Source organism: Mustela putorius, unplaced genomic scaffold, assembly GCF_011764305.1.
Source record: "Mustela putorius furo isolate JIRA1106 unplaced genomic scaffold, ASM1176430v1.1 tig00003942_pilon_pilon_pilon, whole genome shotgun sequence".
NCBI classification, from domain to species: Eukaryota; Metazoa; Chordata; class Mammalia; order Carnivora; family Mustelidae; genus Mustela; species Mustela putorius.
The window spans coordinates 14,327,232-14,346,741 of NW_025422087.1; the positions used below are offsets into that span (position 1 = coordinate 14,327,232).

General features: G+C 46.2%; 1 protein-coding gene across 1 annotated transcript in view; it reads left to right on the forward strand.

The window, feature by feature from the left end:
* The window catches only part of DNAH14 (dynein axonemal heavy chain 14), a 333,925-nt gene that overhangs the window by 233,728 nt on the left and 80,687 nt on the right, over window positions 1–19,510 (forward strand). The window contains exons 55-62 of the mRNA XM_045069521.1: window positions 3,458–3,655; window positions 5,526–5,684; window positions 7,804–7,995; window positions 9,059–9,240; window positions 12,448–12,556; window positions 13,068–13,193; window positions 14,029–14,123; window positions 17,111–17,270. Of these exons, the coding sequence (XP_044925456.1) occupies window positions 3,458–3,655; window positions 5,526–5,684; window positions 7,804–7,995; window positions 9,059–9,240; window positions 12,448–12,556; window positions 13,068–13,193; window positions 14,029–14,123; window positions 17,111–17,270 (1,221 nt within the window). The remainder of the gene's footprint in view (window positions 1–3,457; window positions 3,656–5,525; window positions 5,685–7,803; window positions 7,996–9,058; window positions 9,241–12,447; window positions 12,557–13,067; window positions 13,194–14,028; window positions 14,124–17,110; window positions 17,271–19,510) is intronic.

Genomic DNA, 19,510 nt, shown 5'->3' on the forward strand with positions numbered 1-19,510 from the left:
GAAGGGAACTTCACCAGCCTAATAAAAGGCGTCTGTGGAAAACTTACATGCTTAAAGATGAAAGACTAAATGTTTTTTCCCTAAGACTGGGAACAAAACAAAGATGTTTTTCTCTCTCAATTTCTATTCAACCCTACACTGGAATTTGTAGCCAGTGCAATTAGATAAGAAAAAATAAAAAAGGCATCCAGATATTTACCTTACAGGAAGTAAAACTGTCTTTATTCACATTCCACATAATCCTGTTTATAGAAAACCCTAAGGACAAACTACCCAATTAAAAATAGACGCATCTAAAAAGATTCTCAATATCATTTGTTATTAGGGAAAACAATCTGATACCATTTCACACCTATTAAAATGACCAAATTTGGGGGACACCTGGGTGGCTCAGTTGGTTAAGCAGCTGCCTTCGGCTCAGGTCATGATCCCAGTGTCCTGGGATCGAGTCCCACATCGGGCTCCTAGCTTGGCAGGAAGCCTGCTTCTCCCTCTGCCTCTGCCTGCCGCTCTGTCTGCCTGTGCTCGCTCATGCTGTCTCTCTCTCTCTCTATCTGACAAGTAAATAAATAAAATCCTAAAAAAAAAAAAAAAATTTTTTTTAAAAGACCAAATTTTTTTTAAAAGAGGGGGGATAGTAGGAATTGCTAGTAAAGATAGCAACAGGAACTCTTCATTTACTGCTGATGGGAATGCAGAATGACACAGTCACTTAGAAAGATAGCTTGGTGGTTTTTTACAAAGCTAAAGATAGCCTTACCATATAGTCTAGCAATATGCTCCTGTGTATCTACCCAACATATTAGAAAACTTAGGTCCTCAAAAAAAAAAAAAAACCTTCCCATGCATAATTATAGTGACTTTATTCAAAAACTGGCCACAACCAATATGTCCTTCAGTAAGTGATAAACTGGGGTACAATGGAATATTTTTCAAAGATAAAAAGAAATGAGATATCAAGCCACAAAAAGACATGGACAAATCTTAAAGGCATATTGCTAACTGAAAGAAGTCAGTCTGGAAATACTGCACACCATATGATTCCAATTATATGACATTCTGGGAAAGACAGAACTATGGTGATGGGAAAAAGATTGGCTGTTGCCAAGGGTTTGGAGAGAGGAAGGAAAGTGAAACACAAGATATTCGAGTGGTGACACTGTTCTGTGCAATGCTGTAATGATGAGTACATGACACCATACATTTGTCAAAGCCCATGAACTTCACAGCACAAAGAGCAACCCTTAGTGTATGGTAGTTTCAAAAAACCATTTAAGAGGTCTAGGGAGTCCCAGGATGGAATGCAGAAAGTGACGAAACAAGCGAACTATGTTACAGTGTGTGCAGGAATCTCCCTGAAGAGGGTGGGAGGGAAAGAACTGACCTCACAAAGTGTGGAAATGAGTGGACTCTGTAAGACTAATGTCAAGAGAGACTGTAAGTCAGCACTGCACTGTAACTAATCAAGTAGTTTCCTGTGGGAGTGAGGTCACCATTCGATAGTACTGTGCAAATCTATCCCAACTGAGTATCCAAGTAGAGGGTGGCAGGTGGTGGGAGCCAGTGTTCTCACGGTTGCAGTGGGAGCTTACAGAAGCAAGGGGAAGAAGCTAGAGTGATCCATGAGGTGATGGATGAGAGTTGAAGACAGCAGTTGAACTCGTGTTTGGTTTCATGTATATGGTTATAACAGACATATTTATAGGAATGTGTGTATGTGAAGGTTAGCATACGAAATTGGAACATAACTCCGCACTCCTTCACTGTGAGCTTTAGTGATTTTTCTCCCGAAGGATGCAGTGTGAAAAGGGGAAAAACAGGAACTTCACAATGGAGAAGCCTGACGTTCACTACTTCATCTAGGTGACCAAGGTCCACAATCAATGGTGATAAATCATGTTGATAAATGGCACTTTACCCCCATGGTCTTCCCTCCCAGAAACACATTACCCCAGTCTAATCAGAAAGAAAACATAGAGAAAATCTCAACCAAGAGCCATTCTACAAAATGCCTGACCAGCACGCTTCAAACCAATCAGTGTCATCAAAAGAAAACAAAAAAAAAGAGAGTCCGAAACTGTCACAGTCAAGAGGAGCCTCAGGAGATAGAACTAGTAAAAATAATATGTCCTTGATGGGATCCTGGGACAGAAAGAGAATGTTAGGTAAAAACTAAGGAATTCTGAATAAAGTATGGATTCCAGTTAATAATAATGTACTGATACTGTTTCATTTAATGGTAATAAGTATATCCTACTAGTTAAGTGTCCGTAGGGGAAATGCAATGTAGGGTGTATGAAAATTCTCTTTTCTATCTTGGCAATTTTACTGTGAATCAGAAACTCTCCTAAAATCAAAAAGTTTATTTCTTTAAGGGGACAAAAGATTTAGCAAAAGAGGCACAAATGCAAGCAAGTCTACGAGAAGACTACCTGCCATCGTGAACCGTTAGGTAAAGGCGCTAGGAACGCCATGGAGATAGCAGCACACGCAGGTGCTGGCAGGACTGTGGATAAGCCGGAACCCGTGCACATGGCCAGCACGGATGTAAAGCAGTACACCTGCTTTGAATAACAGTTTGAGCATTTCTCATGACGTTGACCCTGATTTACCCTTTAACGGAGCAGTTCTGTTTCTCTGTATCTGTACAAGAGAAAGCAAACGTTTGCTGGACAACGTGAACATGCGTGTTCCCGTGAGCATCGTCAGAATAGCCACGAGGTGGACGTGCTCCCAAGCATCCATCAGTAGGTCCCATCCAGGAGGATACTACTGAGCAATAAAAAGGGACAGACGGCAGATAGACGCTCCCACATGCAAGAACCACAAGGCCATCATGCTAAGTGAGGAGGCAGATGCTGAAGACTTTGTGTGTACGATTCAGTGGCTAGGAAAGCTACAGAGACGGAAGATGTGCTCATGGTTGCCTGGGCTTGGGATCGAGGAATGACTACTAAGAGGCCTGGAGTGTCCAACTATTCTAAGATGGATTTACTGGTTGAAAACCTGTAGATTTACTAAAAATCATTGAATCATACACATAAAAAGAGGTGTAGTCTGTAAGTTATACCTCAGCACAGCTGCTAAAAAAGGCAATACTTTCTCATTATTACCGGAGAGCACCTAAGGGTCGGTTGCTCAGAATAAAGGGGGAAAGACCTATCTAAAGTCTTCTAAATGAAAAGTCAAATATTGTCAGTAACGTAACAATTCATAAACATGTCAATGCTATTTTTTCAGATTGTGTTCTTGTTCCAGTCAGGTTGTCTCATATATTTCAAGAGACTACACAGAGAAAATGTATCTGCAAGCCCTATAGAACTTTGATAAATACGTCGATTATATTTCACGTATTTCCCAAAAAGATTCTCGGTATTTTTGCTGATAGGAAACTATCCGTTGTAAGGTGTCTAGGACATACATAGGAATTGTGTATTAGGTTGTTCTTTTCGCACAGATCGGAATAGATGGCTGTGGGAAGGAGACCTGCGCCACCCTGGCCTGTTACTTGACAGAATGCAAACTCTACCGAGTGCCCACATCCCGCAATTATGCCTACATGGAATTCAAAGAAGACTTTAAAAGGGGCTTCATTCAAGCTGGACTAGAAGGGAACCCCACTGCCTTGATAGTTACTAGCTTAAACTCAAAGCAGGTCAGTACTTTTTGTCTTCAGCATTTGTTAGTGTTTTCCATGTAAGTAGTGTCCCCCACCCCCATTTAATATTTGAAAAGAAAGTATGGTCCTGCCAGCCTACCCTGCTTTTCCCACTGTCCTGTCCTTACCCACTCACAGCCCATAGTGTTTATATACTTGTCCTCCTGCTGCAGAGAGATTTGCAAAAGCATCTTCTGTCTTTATAATTTTCATTTTAATTGGCAAGTGAGAAGTCATTTGTCCATGCTACTGAACTACTAGTCCTATAGTCTGTGTTTTGGGAAAAAAAACACGGTCCTCTGATTCCAGCATCTCCTCTTGGGCTCACAGCCTGCCACCACAGACCCGAGGCTCCTGCTCCCTCAGTCCTCTCCAACGTCACTGTCAAATTTAGGACTCTTCTTGCAGGATATGCTTTGTTGACATATAAGCAAAAAACGCTAATCACCCCATGACTGTTTAACCCGGTAGGTGACATAAACTATGCCCTTCCCCAGTCACTGGCCATGCCATCTCAGATTGACTCACTTCTTCGGGGCTAGCGTCTCACGGCAGCACTGTTATTCTGCGATAGTTACAAGTGTTGTTCCAAACCACATCTTGTGTTCTCTCCTCATACTGGGCCTCTCTCCCCAGGCTTGTGGTTTCCTTGCGTATCGAGTTTTGCGAGTGAGTCCACGAGCTGTGTTGTTATCTGCTGTTCTCCAGAGTGTCCAATTTTCTACTTTAATTATATGCCCCCCTCCCCAAATTTAAATACCCTGCTCTGTTCATCAGCTTGAAGTTTCTTCCAGCTGCTTTTCTGGATTTCGGAAGATGTCACTTCTCCCATGCTGGAGGCCTGCCATTCTAATTTAAGAAATCATTTTTCAGAGACACGCTATCAGCTGGAGCTGGGCTGGACAAGCTCATTGACTCCCGTGTCATTCAGGACTTCAAGGTCACTGGATCCCTTCTCCACACTTTCCAGCTTCCTCCTGACCACATCATTGCTTTCCACATGAATCCCCAAAAAATGGTGTTAGGACTAGTTAGATTAGCATTTGTTAAGTGGGACACAGGGTATTGGGTAGTGATCCATAGTTCAACAGAGGATCAAGAGCAAGATGGAAATGGAGAAGTTTCTTACAGGTCCTGGGAGAAGGAGAAAGCATACCTTGAGGGGCCTCATGGGGTGGTCAGGGTGGGGTCAGGCAGGGAGACCAGGATCCAGGACCTGCGGTTGGCATGGCTTGGGCTCCCAGTGAGGGCCAGTTGGGCCCACTCACACCTAAAGAGTGGGGTTTGGTTCGGCCCACGGGGGTCTCTCTAAAGGGCGCATAGGGCCTGCAGACCCTGGGAAGCAGGAATGGCTGCTGCGCACAGACTGTTGGGAAAGTCCTCTCAGCAGCTGGCACCCACTCGTCACTCTGTGGGCAGCTCACACAGGGGGCTGCTGTCAGGGAAGGGTCCCCTCAGACTTCTGAGAGAATGAAACAGATGCCGAGGCAGTAGCACCCAGGGTAGGTAAGCAGACCTCCTGACCAGGAGGGAATGACCAGGGTGTTGGAGAAGCCCCATCTGTTGTCCATCAGTCATGGGCGAGCCAGGAGACCAGCTGACCCCACAGTAGCTCTGTCAGCCCCTTCTGGAGGTTGACAAACAGCTCGCTTTCCTTCCCAGCCCGAGACACCAGAAGCCTGTGAGGGTCTCAGGAACATCCTGAGGAGGGGATGAGACAAAGATTTTTTTTTTTAAATCACGGATTTACTTTCAAAAAAGGAGTTTTAATTAAAACTCCTTTTCTTTGTCCTGGGTCTCCGGTGTATTTAGGGTGGAAAATGTAAATAATTTACTCACTCCTGATTGGATATCTGTTTCATCTAAGGAGTCGTTTTTGGAAGACTTGAATAGCATTCTCAATCTGAGGAAAATACTTTACCTGTTTGAAAACGAGGAGCTGGACTCCATCGCCCTGAAGATGAGATCTGTTGAACAGTCCGGTTACATGGATAACAGGCAGTCTCTCCTTGCGTTCTTCCAGAAGGTACTCTTTTGTGGGTTGGCGTTATCATGTTACCATGTTAAATTATGAATAAACTATGATTATAATTCTCTACCTGAATTTCAAGCTGGATAGTTTTTTGTTTTGTTTTGTTTTAATTCTTTAAATGAGGTTTTTAAAAAGGATTTTATTTATTTATTTGACAGAAAGAGATCACAAGTAGACAGAGGCAGGCAGAGAGAGGGGAAGCAGGCTCCCTGCTGAGCAGAAAGCCCGATGTGGGGCTGGATCCCAGGACCCTGAGATCATGACCTGAGCCAAAGGTAGAGGCTTAACCCACAAGCCATCCAGGCGCCCCTAGTTCTTTAAATGAGTTTTTAAAGTTAAAACTGGTGACTGGATTCCCGCATGCAGATACCCCACTCCCTTAGGGCAATTCAAGGTCAGCAAGGATCTGGGCATGCCTGGCTATCAGTGGCTGAAGAGCATGATAACAGCGAGAGGCAATGACTAGAGAAGTAAGAGGACAGGCTTATTTCTTACACTGACTTCCCTCCCTGACCATAGTTGGTAGCAAGTCTGGAAAGGTAAGAGACAAGAACTCTTGCTTTGCTTTAAATAACCCTGGAGCTGGCCAGGGGGTGATGGGAACAGACAGAAATAATGCAGACCGAGCAGATGGTATTTACAGGGACCTCAGCAGTGTGTCCATCTGGAGACGGAGGCCAGACCATCGAGCTCAGCTTTCTGTGTCTTTAAGGCCTGATGACCAGCCAGCCACTCAGAGGTGAGAGAGGTAGGAGATAAGATTGTGTCCAAAGGGGAGCACCACAGGCCAGCTGACTTCTCGGGCTAGTTCCTGTTGCTAACGGAGTCACCTGAAGATTGACCTGACCCACCCTCCATCCTCAGTGGACGCTTAGTGATCCGGCACTAGAAGATGTAAAACATCCCACAGATGGGGTCCAGAGTTGAGGGAGAACAATGACGTCACATGAATGGATGCGTAGATGGGGTCCTACTTTTTAAATCCTGATAACTTGTGGCCCTCTGGTGCCTTATTACTAAATTGGTTTGTGTAAATTGCGATTGGCAAGGAAGAGCAAAGAAGTTCTCATCAGAGAACAGTGCACTCCAGAAATAAAAAATAAACCAAGAATCCCAGTTAGAAATCAATTTTAATTATTTGTATGTCTATTTTATACTATATTTCCAAAAATGACTTGAAGTCTCTTACAGTAATCATAGTGCGGGCATACTTGAAGCCATTAACATTGAATATCTTTGAGAAGGAGTTTGGGGATGGGTAGAGCAAAGAGAGGTAACTTCATTTTTAATTTAAACGTTTCTCTGTTGTATGAATTCTGCATTGAACAGTTTGATTTGCTTTCATACATTTTTTAAAGACAAAAAGGAGGAAAAAGAATCTTACACTTTCCTCTGCTTTCAGCTTTACTACACTTCTTTGGCAAAATAGGTTGCTTGATACTCAGACATCTTTCACTTTTTACAAATTGAACTGTTTGAGTAGAAAGGAACATTGAATCCCTGAAGCTGCTTTCAGTAATGTGGTTTCATTGAAAGTGACATACAGACATGAGGACAGACCCTGCGCCCACGCCAGTCCTTCCAAGGAGCCAGGAACAGCAGCCGCAGAGCCCAATCTCATGAGACTAAGGTTGCGGGGAGATTTCATGGAGACCAGCACTTTGAGGAAGCCCTGCAAAACTGTAGCGGCTCCAGTACCGTGTAGCGCTCGCCCACAGTGTCTGTCCGTCTCTCTCCTGGCCTTCAGCTTTCACTCTGACCACTTCCTATGTTCAGTTTCTGGACATCTTAGTGGCACACCAACCCAGAGCAAAGGCTGAAATAGACCTGCTCCCCTCTGGTGGAAGGTCCCCTCCTGGGCAGGGCCGAGCACCAAACTCTCTCATGTGACCTGGTTCATTGAGGGGATGTTCTGGGTCATGTGGAGCACCACCTGGCCACTATCCTCGTGAGAACTCCACGGGGCTGGCTCATCCCTGTGGAAGGCGCTCAGTGGGCACCTGAGTGCCTCTACTAAAGAATGGAAACAAGTTCCAAATGCAATTTTTAATGTACTATTTTTTCCAAAGCAGGGGATTCCATTTCAACAGCTTGCATCTCTATTAATTTTCAGAGGATCCATAAAAACCTTCATATTTTTATGACCATGAGTCCAGCAGGACCGACCTTCCGCCAGCATTGTAGAGCCTACCCCTCCATGATCACCACCTGCACTATCGACTGGTATGAGAAGTGGCCAAAAGAGGCTCTCCTCGTCGTAGCCAATTCTTTCTTAAGAGAAAAGGTGTATTTAAAGAACAGACAGGTAAATGCAACCTCTTAAAAATCAGATCCAACAGAAGATTTCAGGTTGTTAACGCATCTGGCAGAATTATGTCTCTGAAGAGCAGTGAATCCTGGGGAGACAAAAACAGGCAGCTCTGGGCAAAACTCTGAAATAGGTCAAGTGTTGGCCTTGACTCTTTATCAGTTCCCAGTCCCTTTTGCCCACCGACCCGCCCTGTGTCAGAGATGCCCAGATTCCTCACTGCCCGGGTCTCTGTGCTCCCCTGCTCTATGGTGAGCAGCGGGTTTCCCCGAAGGGAAACAGTCCCCAGTGGGGACACTACAGCCTTCGGGGTACTCCCTGTCAAGCTCTCTGACTGGCCTATAACCAACCACCTACATGAGGAGCTGAGAATTCATGAGCCACATGAAGTACGAATCTTTCCTAGTGCTGCCCGAAGTGCAGCGCGGCACCTGGGAAAGGGCTCACGCAACTACTTGGCAAAATGTTCAAGGAAAGCGAAGGCCAAGGGCAGAGTCAGGAAGAAAACGCAGCAGGGCTCAAGGGGACTGGGTGGCTGGCCAACCCTGGTGGGCTAGAGGTGGGCACCAGGGCTAGGTTGTGTCTCCGAATTTTCTCCAAAACTAAGCGGGGGACACTTTCTCCTCTACTTTTCCCATCCACATATCAGTATATCCTTTGAGCCCTGACATTTTCACAGCTTTCCTTTACTCAAGGAAGACAAGTGGAGTCTCTTGTATTTGATAACCTGCTTTAGGAAAGAAAGATGGGAGATTTAAAAAAGAAAACAAACCATGAACCCAGGCCATTGGTGATGGCTCCCTAAATCCTCGGATGGCTATAGCAGAAATGAGGGTAAGGCCCAGGAGGGCGAGTCTGGCACGTCCTTAACCACGGGCCCTATCATTGCTTCATCCCCCACCACCATCCGACCCACCGAAGCATCTCTACTCTCGGTCCCATTCAACCAGGGCCTTTTTCTTCCTTCCCACACCTCAGAACGAGAAACTATTCTTAGTTATTTATTTTCTCTTTCTTTATGTGTATTGTGTTGTTTTCTCTTGATTTTAATATCTTGCAGAACTTGAAAGAAAAACTTGCCCCAACGTGTGTCCAAATCCACAGAAGTATAGAAGACTTGAACACAAAATACTTCGAGAAAACCAAAAGGCATTACTATGTCACTCCCAGTAGCTACTTGCGTTTCATGGATACATTTGCTCACATTTTGAGGTCACGAGAGAAGGACATGCAAGCAAAGAGGTAAGACTTTGAGACCAAATTTTAAAATATATATGTATATGTAAATATATATATGTATATATATATTTATATATATACACACACAAACACACACACACACACACACATACACATATAATTGGTGCTTTTAATTTTAGAAAGAAACACTACAAAAGGAGCCCGAATCTGCTTTTCCCAGGGTGGGGGGAGGATAGGCAGCAGCAGCACAAGCCCTTCAGAGAGGTCCGGCATTGAGGGCTGCCCGTCAGTGGAGACAGGGCGCACACACGCAACCAGGGAAGAGGCTGTTGTTCAATCACATCGTGAAAGCACGAGCGGCTGTGGGAGCCACTGGCCAGCGCCTTTATCCCGGGAACAACACCAACATACGGGGAGCCAGATATCACAGACAGCAGGGCGCGCTGGGGCTGCACATCCTGTGTCCAGCCGCCCCCAGGGAAAGTGGGCAAGGAAGCACGACACGGCAGGTCTTGAACCTGATCAGAGCCCCAACGACTTGGAGAAACTGTCGTCACAGCCTCCCCAGAGGACAGGGACATGAGCGGAATGGGCCATGCAACCCCGGCCCAGGAGTCTCTGTTCCAGAAGGCCACAGGCTGTCCTCAAGACCCCTCCAACAGTTGTGTCCAGGTATGCGTGACCTGTGCAGGGGTGTGACGGCTGCTGGAACCGGACAGAGCAGCTGCCCTAGGGCAATGTCCCCCTCCCCCACCCATATCTCCCCACCCCCCACCGCCTGACCTGGGTCCCACTCCAGGCACTGGGGCCTCCCTGTCCTGACAGTGATCGATGCAAGTTCATTCTGTCCTTCGGCTGCAGCACTGGGAGGACAGTGCAGCCAGGCTCCAACTATGGAGCCGGGCCAGTTAGGAGTGCTGTTTCCCCGGGTGCATCCAGGGGCGTGCCACGGGACACCCAGGACCATGGAAGTTTCTCTTCACCTCTCATGCTGGACATGTTAGCTTGCATCTGACAGACCAATGGGGGCCAGGGGCACAGTGGCCTCAGCAGCAGCCTGATGTGAACACAGGGTCAGGGGCTCATCTTCTGAAGCTGCTGTTGACAAGGCCAGGTGGGGCATGGGGATCCGGGGTCAGCTCTATGTGGTGCCATTGCTGGGGTCCAAGCGTGCAGCGAGGTAACCAGGAATCCTGTTAGTTTAGAAGGTGAACCTTGTCCTGGTGTTTTCAGTAAACTTTCATCAGGCCTAGAGGCTGGGGCTTTTGGTGGTTTCTCTGAGTCCTTGGATTGAGATTTTTAAACTGAAGGTGACGACAGCAGTCTGGGAAATCAGCCGGATGCCCCCCTCACAGGAGTCAGGAGACTAGGGGACCCTCCTTCCACCTCTGACATCCAAGTTTCCAAGGTGTCCCCTTCCCACCACAGGGGCTGCTGCCTTCCATCCGCAGACATGAGACGGCAATGGTGCAACCGGTCCCTGTCCCAGCTGTTTCCTCCCTCCCTGTCTTTGCCCGTGCCGCACTCGTGCCAGCAGCCCAGGCACATCTCTAGGTGGCTTGGTGGTTTCTCCCTTGTACTCCTTGTGCTGGCCCAGAACACCTTCCACCGCCCCCCGACCCCGATGTGCGGGTCAGACCAGGACCACCTTCAGACTATCTATCACCTTACACGCATGATCGTTCTCATGGCTACCCATAACTGCTCACATCCATCAAGTGGTAAACAAAGCACCGGGTGAGGGGTCCCTTTCCCCAGCCCCTCCTCGCTGCTCGCAAATTCCAGCAGCCCCGTTTCCCAGGGGTAGACCTGGGAGAAGAAAAAGAGGGAGAGGGTTCATCGTGTGGGCTGGGTCCCTTACAGCCAATCCACATCTCTCCCCCATCCCAGAACTCACAGTGAAACATTCCAGTTATAGGGGAACTAAGTCCTGAACCCCCTGCCCCACATATGTGCTCCCCCGGGAGCTGAGCTTTAGTGGCCTCCCTGTCTTTTCAGCTGTCTCATTTTTATTTATTTATTTATTTACTTGACAGACAGAGATCACAAGTAGGCAGAGAGGCAGGCAGAGAGAAAGAGAGGAGGAAGCAGGCTCCCTGCTGAGCAGAGAGCCCCATGTGGGGCTCGATCCCAGGACCCTGGGATCATAACCCGAGCCGAAGGCAGAGGCTTTACCCTCTGAGCCACCCAGGTGCCCCTCTCATTTTATTTTTAGTAGCACCTGCTCCTGGGGGTGAGTTAACTAACTGCTGAACACTGGCCGACACGTGCAGCTCAAGACAAGTAACACAGACGTAGCTGAGTAATACAGACATGTATGATCTGAGGATCACTCTGAGATAAACTGGAGAAAGAAAACTCACTGCAAAGATTTGAAAGCTATTGTATGAATCCAGATGAGACATTCTGAAGACCTGTCCGGAGGTTAGGTCAAAGGGGGAAATGCCCAACAGCATCCACATCATTGACCGTGTGCAGGGCACGGCTGATGACATTCTTTTAGGTTAGGAAAGCCAAGAAGTAGAAACTGTACCTTCCGCAGGCTTTTTCCTCATCTTGCTTGCTAGAGTCAGGACTAAAATTCTGTTGACTTAACAGATTTGTAGTCTGCTGATTTTATATAGTTTGTAAGGAATAAAGTACATTTTATTTTTATAAATATTTATATTTACTTTACTTTATTCCTTACAAACTATATATATATATCTTAGCCCCACCACTTACCCTTCACTCCAAGGTCCACTTTGACTTAGTGTTGTGCAGGCCTGAGGCTTACGTCAAGGTTCGTGCCCTTTGACCGGTCCCTCCGCATCCTCTGTCGAAGACGTTTCCTTCCGCTGCCACTTTTGCACCTTCATGAAGAGCTAGTTGTGCTTTCGTGGGTTTGCTTCTGGCTTCTTGGTCCGATTCTGTTGATCGACGAGCCTGACCTCTGCCAGGACCCCGGTCCTGATCCAGTCATGACCTCATCAGTCTCACAATCAGGCAGAGAAGTACCACCCACCCTGTTCTACTGCAAAATTGTTTTAAACGTCCTGGTTCATTTGCCTTAGAAGAAGCTTGTCTTTATCTACAAAAAAAAAAAAAAAAATCACACTGCAGTTTGGGGACATCACATTAAACTATATATCCATTTGGCAGAGAATTGACATTTTACTGTGTTGTCTTTCAATACAAGATCGTAGTATATCCTGCTTTGCTGAAATTTCCTTACGTCTTATGCCTTCTTAATTCTTCTCAACTCCTCAGGAATCATCTTTGTATGGGTGTCTCCAAGATCCTGGAAGCAACTGTACTTGTTACAGAGATGCAGGAGGAGCTCTTGATCCTTGGCCCACAGATAGAACAAAAAACAAAGGTAGATCTGGTTTGGGAAATAATTGCTTTTAAAGATTTTATGGTTTAATATAAAGCAGCGTTGGGAAGCAGAGGCTCTGCTACTTGGCCAACATGGCTTCAGATCCCAGTTTTGTTAGCAGGCAGCTGGGTAGCTCTGTGGGCCTCAACTTTCTTGTCTGTAAAATGGGCAACACAAGGACAACAATGATAACAAAGGCCCCCAGCTAGTTGTAACACCTCACGCAGCATAATTCTGCCGTTGTCCGTTGCACCACCCGGAACCATGCTGCGGTAATTCACAGTCTGCAGCATATTCTAAAACTTGACCTGTGTCGCATGACATGATGTTTACTGGCTCTGGTCATCCTTTGCACTTTCGTCTATTCAGCAAATATATTTCAGGCTGATTTTGGTAAATTTTATAGCAAAGAAATGAGTTTTATGAATCTGTCTTGAAACAAATTTGTCTTTGAAGAAGAAATACCATGTCTCTGAAGATGCATTCTCAAAAGACCTGCGTGTCTCATTAGGAAATGGAAGCCCTAGTGGAAAAACTGCAGAAAGATTCACAAGTCGTGGAGAAGGTCCAGATGCTTGTTAAACAGGACGAAGAAATTATGGCCGAAGAAGAAAGAATTGTGGAAGAGTATGCTCAGGTAAGCACCAGCGTATAATCCGTCACAGTTATTGGGACATTTGCAAAAAATGACAGCTTGCTTTGCCTAACTCCCACCCAAAAAAAAGGGACGCTGTCCGGCACATGTAGCATGGTGTTTGCTGCACCACCGGGTGTCACGATCACGTGCAAGGTGTGTGCAAGGACTTCCCACAGACCGCATTCCGGACCAGTGTATGCAAATCTTGTTTCCCCTCCATTACCCATGTAGATCTTGGGCCTCGTGGCATAAATTGTTACAATATGTCCTTTGGCTGAGCACTTAGTGCCACCTGCCCAGGAAAGCTGCAACAGGGGACAGCAAAAGCATTTCTAGAAGGCATTCCTAATTGACATAGCTTGCAGGAAATTAATTAAACAGACAGGTGACTGTCTGCAGACCCCAAACCTGTCCCCGGGCATTCCCGTGACACCTGGCCCGAGAGGAAACCTGATTGCAGTTATAATGTCTAACTTGTGCAAGCCTGGAGAAAACACGCATGGCTGCCGACATTGGCGGAGCTCCTTCCAGGGCCCGGTGGGGGGTGGGGAGAAGCTGGGCCTGGGCCCTTTGAGGGGCTCATTAGCCAGGCAGTGACCCCTGTCCCGGGACCACCCCTTGAAAGGGCATTGCTACTGCCCACTGAGTCGGATGGAAAAGGCCGGAACCACACCCAGCATCTCATCGGGGAAGGAATAACGCACACGCTCCCAGCAGTGTAAGTAGCGCATATCATAAAAACGTCCAAGCTACTTTCCAAGTTCAAAATAGAAGACTGTATGGTGTACAGCCTTGTACATTCGGACACATCTGGGGACCTCTGACTTTGTTGCAGGAAACTGCCCATGAAGTTAAAAGCGTGCTGCCGGCTCTGGAAAAGGCGGTGGTGGCTCTGAGCGCCCTGGACAAAGCCGATGTGGCCGAGCTGAGGTGGGTCACCTGCATGTGTCTGAGCTGCGAATGCTCAGAATAAAACACGGACACAAAGGAGGAGGGACTAGGCCTCTATTCCTGTGCTGTTAGACTGAGTCGTTCTCAGCCATCTTGGGGACTTGAAATCTGTCATCGTGCGTGTCACATGCTGAGTGTCATAGCCTTGTGGCACCATCAGTCACGGGGTGTGTCAGCATCTTACGTCACCTCTAGAAAGGAAGGCTCCCACCAACCAGGCTGCAGGCTGCATGGGAAGAAATAGGACGATCCTGAGGTTTCTAGCTGAAATCTCGAAGAGATGCTCCCGATTAGGGTTTGCTGTCACCCCTCAGATGTGCCGCGTTGTCCATTATTCACCAGAAATAGTATTTCTGTTAAAGATGCAGAGTAGGCCAGTCTGCCATGATATTTGTCACGCGTGCTTAACTCTAGGGACAAGAGAAGAGGAAGGGCAAGCTGTCTTTAATCAGTGGGGCCCTCCGGGGAGAGCGCCCAGCTGAAGCCGTTCCCTGTAGGTCGGATGTCGCGGGGAGAGACAAACAAGAGGAACAGAGCAGGTGCTCAACCTCTTTCTCCTGTTCGACCTCATTCACCGGAATGCCTTCTCGCGTGTTCGTGCAGCAAAGAGGCCCCAGGCTGGTCGTGGGAGCGAGAGAGTTCCCGGTTGCCGGGTGGCCTGGGAGCGGAGAACCGCACAGACTTGCACGCACGCCAGGAAGGTGTCTCAGGGTAGGGTGTGGTAAGCAGGAGACACAGAAAGCACAAGTCTGAAGGCAGAAAGGTGGCAGAAAGGTGAGGGGGCAGCCTGAGTCCCCGCAGGCAAAGTAGCAGCATGCCTCTGCCTTCGTTCCAGAAGGCCGTTCTCTTAGCTCTTCTCTGGAGGACATTCCCCAGAGAGAGGCCAGCGCTAATACCCGTGAGCCTGATTTCTGCGGGTGGTGTGTGACTGGGCTAGCTCCCAGGCTCTGCCGCCAAGCTTCCTGGGCAGAGATCCTGCCATTGCCTCCCTGTGCCTCAGCTTCCCTTTTATGCAACAGGGATAACACGTCATCAGAGGACTGGATGGCTTAAAACATGTCAGGTGCCTAGAATGAGTCTGGCGTGAGGCAAGGGCTCAAGTTAAGATGGCTCAAATCAAGAGGTTTCTTTGGAGCAGGCCCACTCCCTTTCCCTGGCTAAAAGAACCCTAGCTCTTCCAGGGATTGCGTCCCGTATGTCTTGGGGGTTTTTTGGTTGGTTGGTTCACTGGTTGGTTTTTAGGATTCGCCCTTGTGATATTGCTAATGTGCATTTCACTTTGATTTCAACGCCAGATAAATGGGACACCTTACAGTAGGAATTCTTAGGGTGTGCGGCAGAGACATCTAGAAGTTACAAAGTGCAAAGGGTTGTCTCTCATAGGATTAGCACAGTTAGCTGCTGGAAGAAGGAGGATAGTAGAAAATAGAGATGGGGCAAACCAGAGTCTAAGCCTGAGGACTCCTGGGTAGTAATGAGGCCCTTAAGCCAATTTCCAAAGTACGTAGGTCTTGCTTTGAATCAGGTATATTTGTTTCTGGAAAGTGACATGTAGGTGGGATTATAGTCTATTGAGTGTGTTTTCCCTTTAATTTACATTAAAATTGTATCGAGAATATATTTTATTTTAACCATATTCCCATTATGTTTGCTTTAAAAAAGAGTCAAACATAGGCAAAATTGAGGAAAAACTTGTTTTTGGAGATTTCCTTTCTCTTCTGCGGACATTATCTCTCTTTTCCTAGTTCCTCTGTTACAATCTTTCTCCTTCTTTCAAAAAACCATGCTGATAATCTCAGAAAAGCCATCTGAGAAATTAGTCCCAAACAAAGTGTTAATGATTTAATTATTTAGTTCTGAAAAATATCTGCATTTTAAAAGTAGACTGCAAATGAAAACAAAGATTAATCTAAATAAATGAGTCTCTAATGGTGAAATTTAAGTTAGGGGGAATCTTCTTGGTAACCCCTGTAGACAGTGTTGTACACATATCTATGTGTACACATATCTATGTTCATTGCCTGCCTTCTTTTGGGAAGTCTGTATGGTTTCATTTGGGGGAGACTCATTAATCATTACCATGGATGGACCCCTCCTTTTTGTTCCCAAGTCCCAAATGCTGTTGATAGCAGCCACAATCTCATGGCCCTTCACCAAAACTTACTTCTTGTGACTGCTCTTCTGACCCCTGGCTCTCCAGAGCATCACCTTCTCACTAACAGTGCCGAGGTGTGTCAGGTAGTGAGGACATGGATAAGAAGCAGCTTCCAGTATTCCAATAATGACATGCGAGAGACCCGCTCCCGCCCGCCCTCCCACACTCTGCTCTATCAGTGATTTCATGCTGGGAATCTTAGATCAGGGTGGGGAAACTGTCAGAGAACGTGTTTAAGGGGAGTGGCACGGTTGTCTCTGTCGAGTAGTTCTTAGTACCTCAGCACTGGTGAAACATGAGGGCTCCTGCTTTAAAGACTCCACAGTGAGTACTTTGATGCGGAAAAGGTCCTCTAACTCAACTGTTCTTCGTATTTAAGTGTCATGCATGTCATCTTCCTGAAGCAAATTTACTCATATATTAAACATACCCAAACATTTAAAAATACCCAAAACTGGGCGCCTGGGTGGCTCAGAGGGTTAAGCCTCTGCCTTCGGCTCAGGTCATGATCTCAGGGTCCTGGGATCGAGTCCCGCATCGGGCTCTCTGCTCAGCAGGGAGCCTGCTTCCCTCTCTCTCTCTCTCTGCCTGCCTCTCTGCCTGCTTGTGATCTCTCTCTGTCAAATAAATAAATAAAATCTTTAAAAATAAATAAATAAATAAAAATAAAAATACCCAAAACTGAAATGGCTAAATAGTTACCCTTACGAAAATGCCTGTTCAGCATCTGTGTGTATCGCCGTCTGCGGCGGTTTACAGGGGGCGTGCGACGTCTGCTGTGAAGCTGACTGGGTTTCCACCACTATTGCAGAGTGTACACACGGCCTCCCTTCCTCGTGCTGACCGTCATGAATGCCGTCTGCATTCTTCTGCAGAAGAAGCCTAACTGGGCTTCAGCGAAGTTGCTTCTTTCAGAAACTGGTTTCCTGAAAAAACTGGTTAACCTTGACAAGGACAGCATCCCGGAGAAGGTAAGAAGTCGACCCCTAATGAGTGCACAGCTGATGCTTTCCATGTTCATAGTCTGGAAGAGTCCAGCAGACGTGGTAAAACTGGCGCTGGACATTGGCGTGGCAAGTCAGGGGTGCAGGTTAAAAGATGATAGAGCAGGCTCCGAGAGGAGACGTAACAGGTCTGCTGGGAGTGCTCACGGGGGAAGGCCGCCTCTCAGAATCTTTGATGAGAGAAGAGGCCAGCAGAGGGAGGCACTGAGTCACACTAAGAAACGCAGGAGTGGTTTGAAGTGTCTGGGATGTCTTAAAGTTCAGATATAATTGGTATACGACATTGTATTACTTTCAGGTGTACAATATAATGACTCAGTATTTGTATGTTTTGTGAAATGATCACCACAGTAAGCATAGTCATCCTCTGTCCCCTCATACAGAGTCACAAATATCTTTTCTTACAGTGATAACTTTTAAGATCTACTCCATAACAACCTTCAAATACACAATACGGTATCTGTAGCTATTTTCGCTGGGACTTACTTATCTTCTAAATGGAGGTTTCCTCCTTTGACCCCCTTCACCATCCCTAACCGCAACCCCCCCGACAACCACCAATCTATTGTTCTCTATATCTGTGAGCTCAGTTTTTTGTTTTAAAGTCCACAGATGAGTGATGGATCTTTCTCTGTCTTATTTCCCTCAGCGTAATGCCCTCATGTCCCATCCATGTAGTCACAGCTGGGAGGATTTCCTTCTTTTTTATGGCGGAATAATACTGCCATGTGTTGGGATGAGTGTGTGTGTGTGTAACTTTTCTTTATTCACTTCTCCATCAGTGGACACTTAATTTGCTCCCATGTATTTGCTCTTGCAAACGGTACTTTAATGAACATAGGAATACATATATCTTTTCAAGTTATTGTTCTTGTTTCTTTTAGATAAACACCCAGAAGTAGAATTGCTGGACCAATGGTAGTTCCATTTTTTAATTTAATTGAGGAGCCTCCATACTTCTTCCATGATGGCTGTACCAATTTTAATCCCACCAACAGTGCACAAGGGCTCCTTTTTCTCCACATCCTCACTTGTTGTCTCTTGTCTTTCTGATCCTAGTCATTCTGATGGCTGTGAGGTCATATCTCACTGTGGTTTTGACTTGCATTTCCCTGATGATGAGTAAACATTGAGCCCATTTTCAAGCATCTGTTGGCAATCTCAGTGTCTTCTTTGGAAAAATGTCTATTTAGATCCTCTGCCCAATTTTTAATCAGATTGGGTTTTAGTGTTTTGTTTCTGTTTGGGGTGTGTTATTTGTTTGCTTAATTTTTTTAAAGATTTTATTTATTTATTGGCAGAGAGGGAGTGTAAGTAGGGCAGCAGCAGGGAAAGGAAGAAGCAGGCTCCTGCTGAGCAGGGAGCCTGACATGGGGCTTGATCCCAGGACCCTGGGATTATGACGTAAGCTGAAGGCGGATGCTTAACCAACTGAACCACACTGGTGCCCTTGTTTGTTTGGTTTTTGTTTGTATGTTTGTTTTGCTTTTGAGTTAGAGGAGTTCTTTATATATGTTGGATATTAACTGTATCATAAATATCATTTGCAAATATTTTCTTCCATTCTGTAGGTTGCCTTTTCATTTTGCTGATGGTTTCCTTTACCGTGCAAAAGCTTTTTAGTTTGATGTAGTCATATTTACTTGTTTTTGTTGCCTTTCCTTTTGGTATCAAATCCAAAATCAATGTCAAGGAGCTCACCATTGGTGTTTTCTTCCAGGAGTTTTATGGCTTTGGGCCTATATTCCAAGTCTTTAACCCATTTATTTCTGTGTTATTTCTGTGTGTGGTGAGATAGGGGTCCGGCTTCATTCTCCTGCATGTGGCTGTCAAGTTTTCCCAACACCATTTTTGTAGAGATTGTCCTTTCATCATTGTATATTCTTATTTATTTTTATTTTTATTTTTTTGAGAGCAGGGGAGGGGTAGAGGGAGGGAGAAAATCTTCATGCTGGGCATGGAGCCTGATGCCGAGCTCAGTCACACAACCCTGAGATCACAACCTGAGCTGAAAGAAGAGTCAGAGGCTTAACTGACTGAGCCCCCCAGGCGCCCCTCCCCATTGTGTGTGCTTGGCTCCTTTGTTATAAATTAACCAATTCTATGTACATGGGCTCATTTCTGGACACTCAGTTCTGGTCTATCAATCTGTGTGTCTGTGTTATGACCGGACCATACTGTCCTGATCACTAACAGCTTCGAAATCA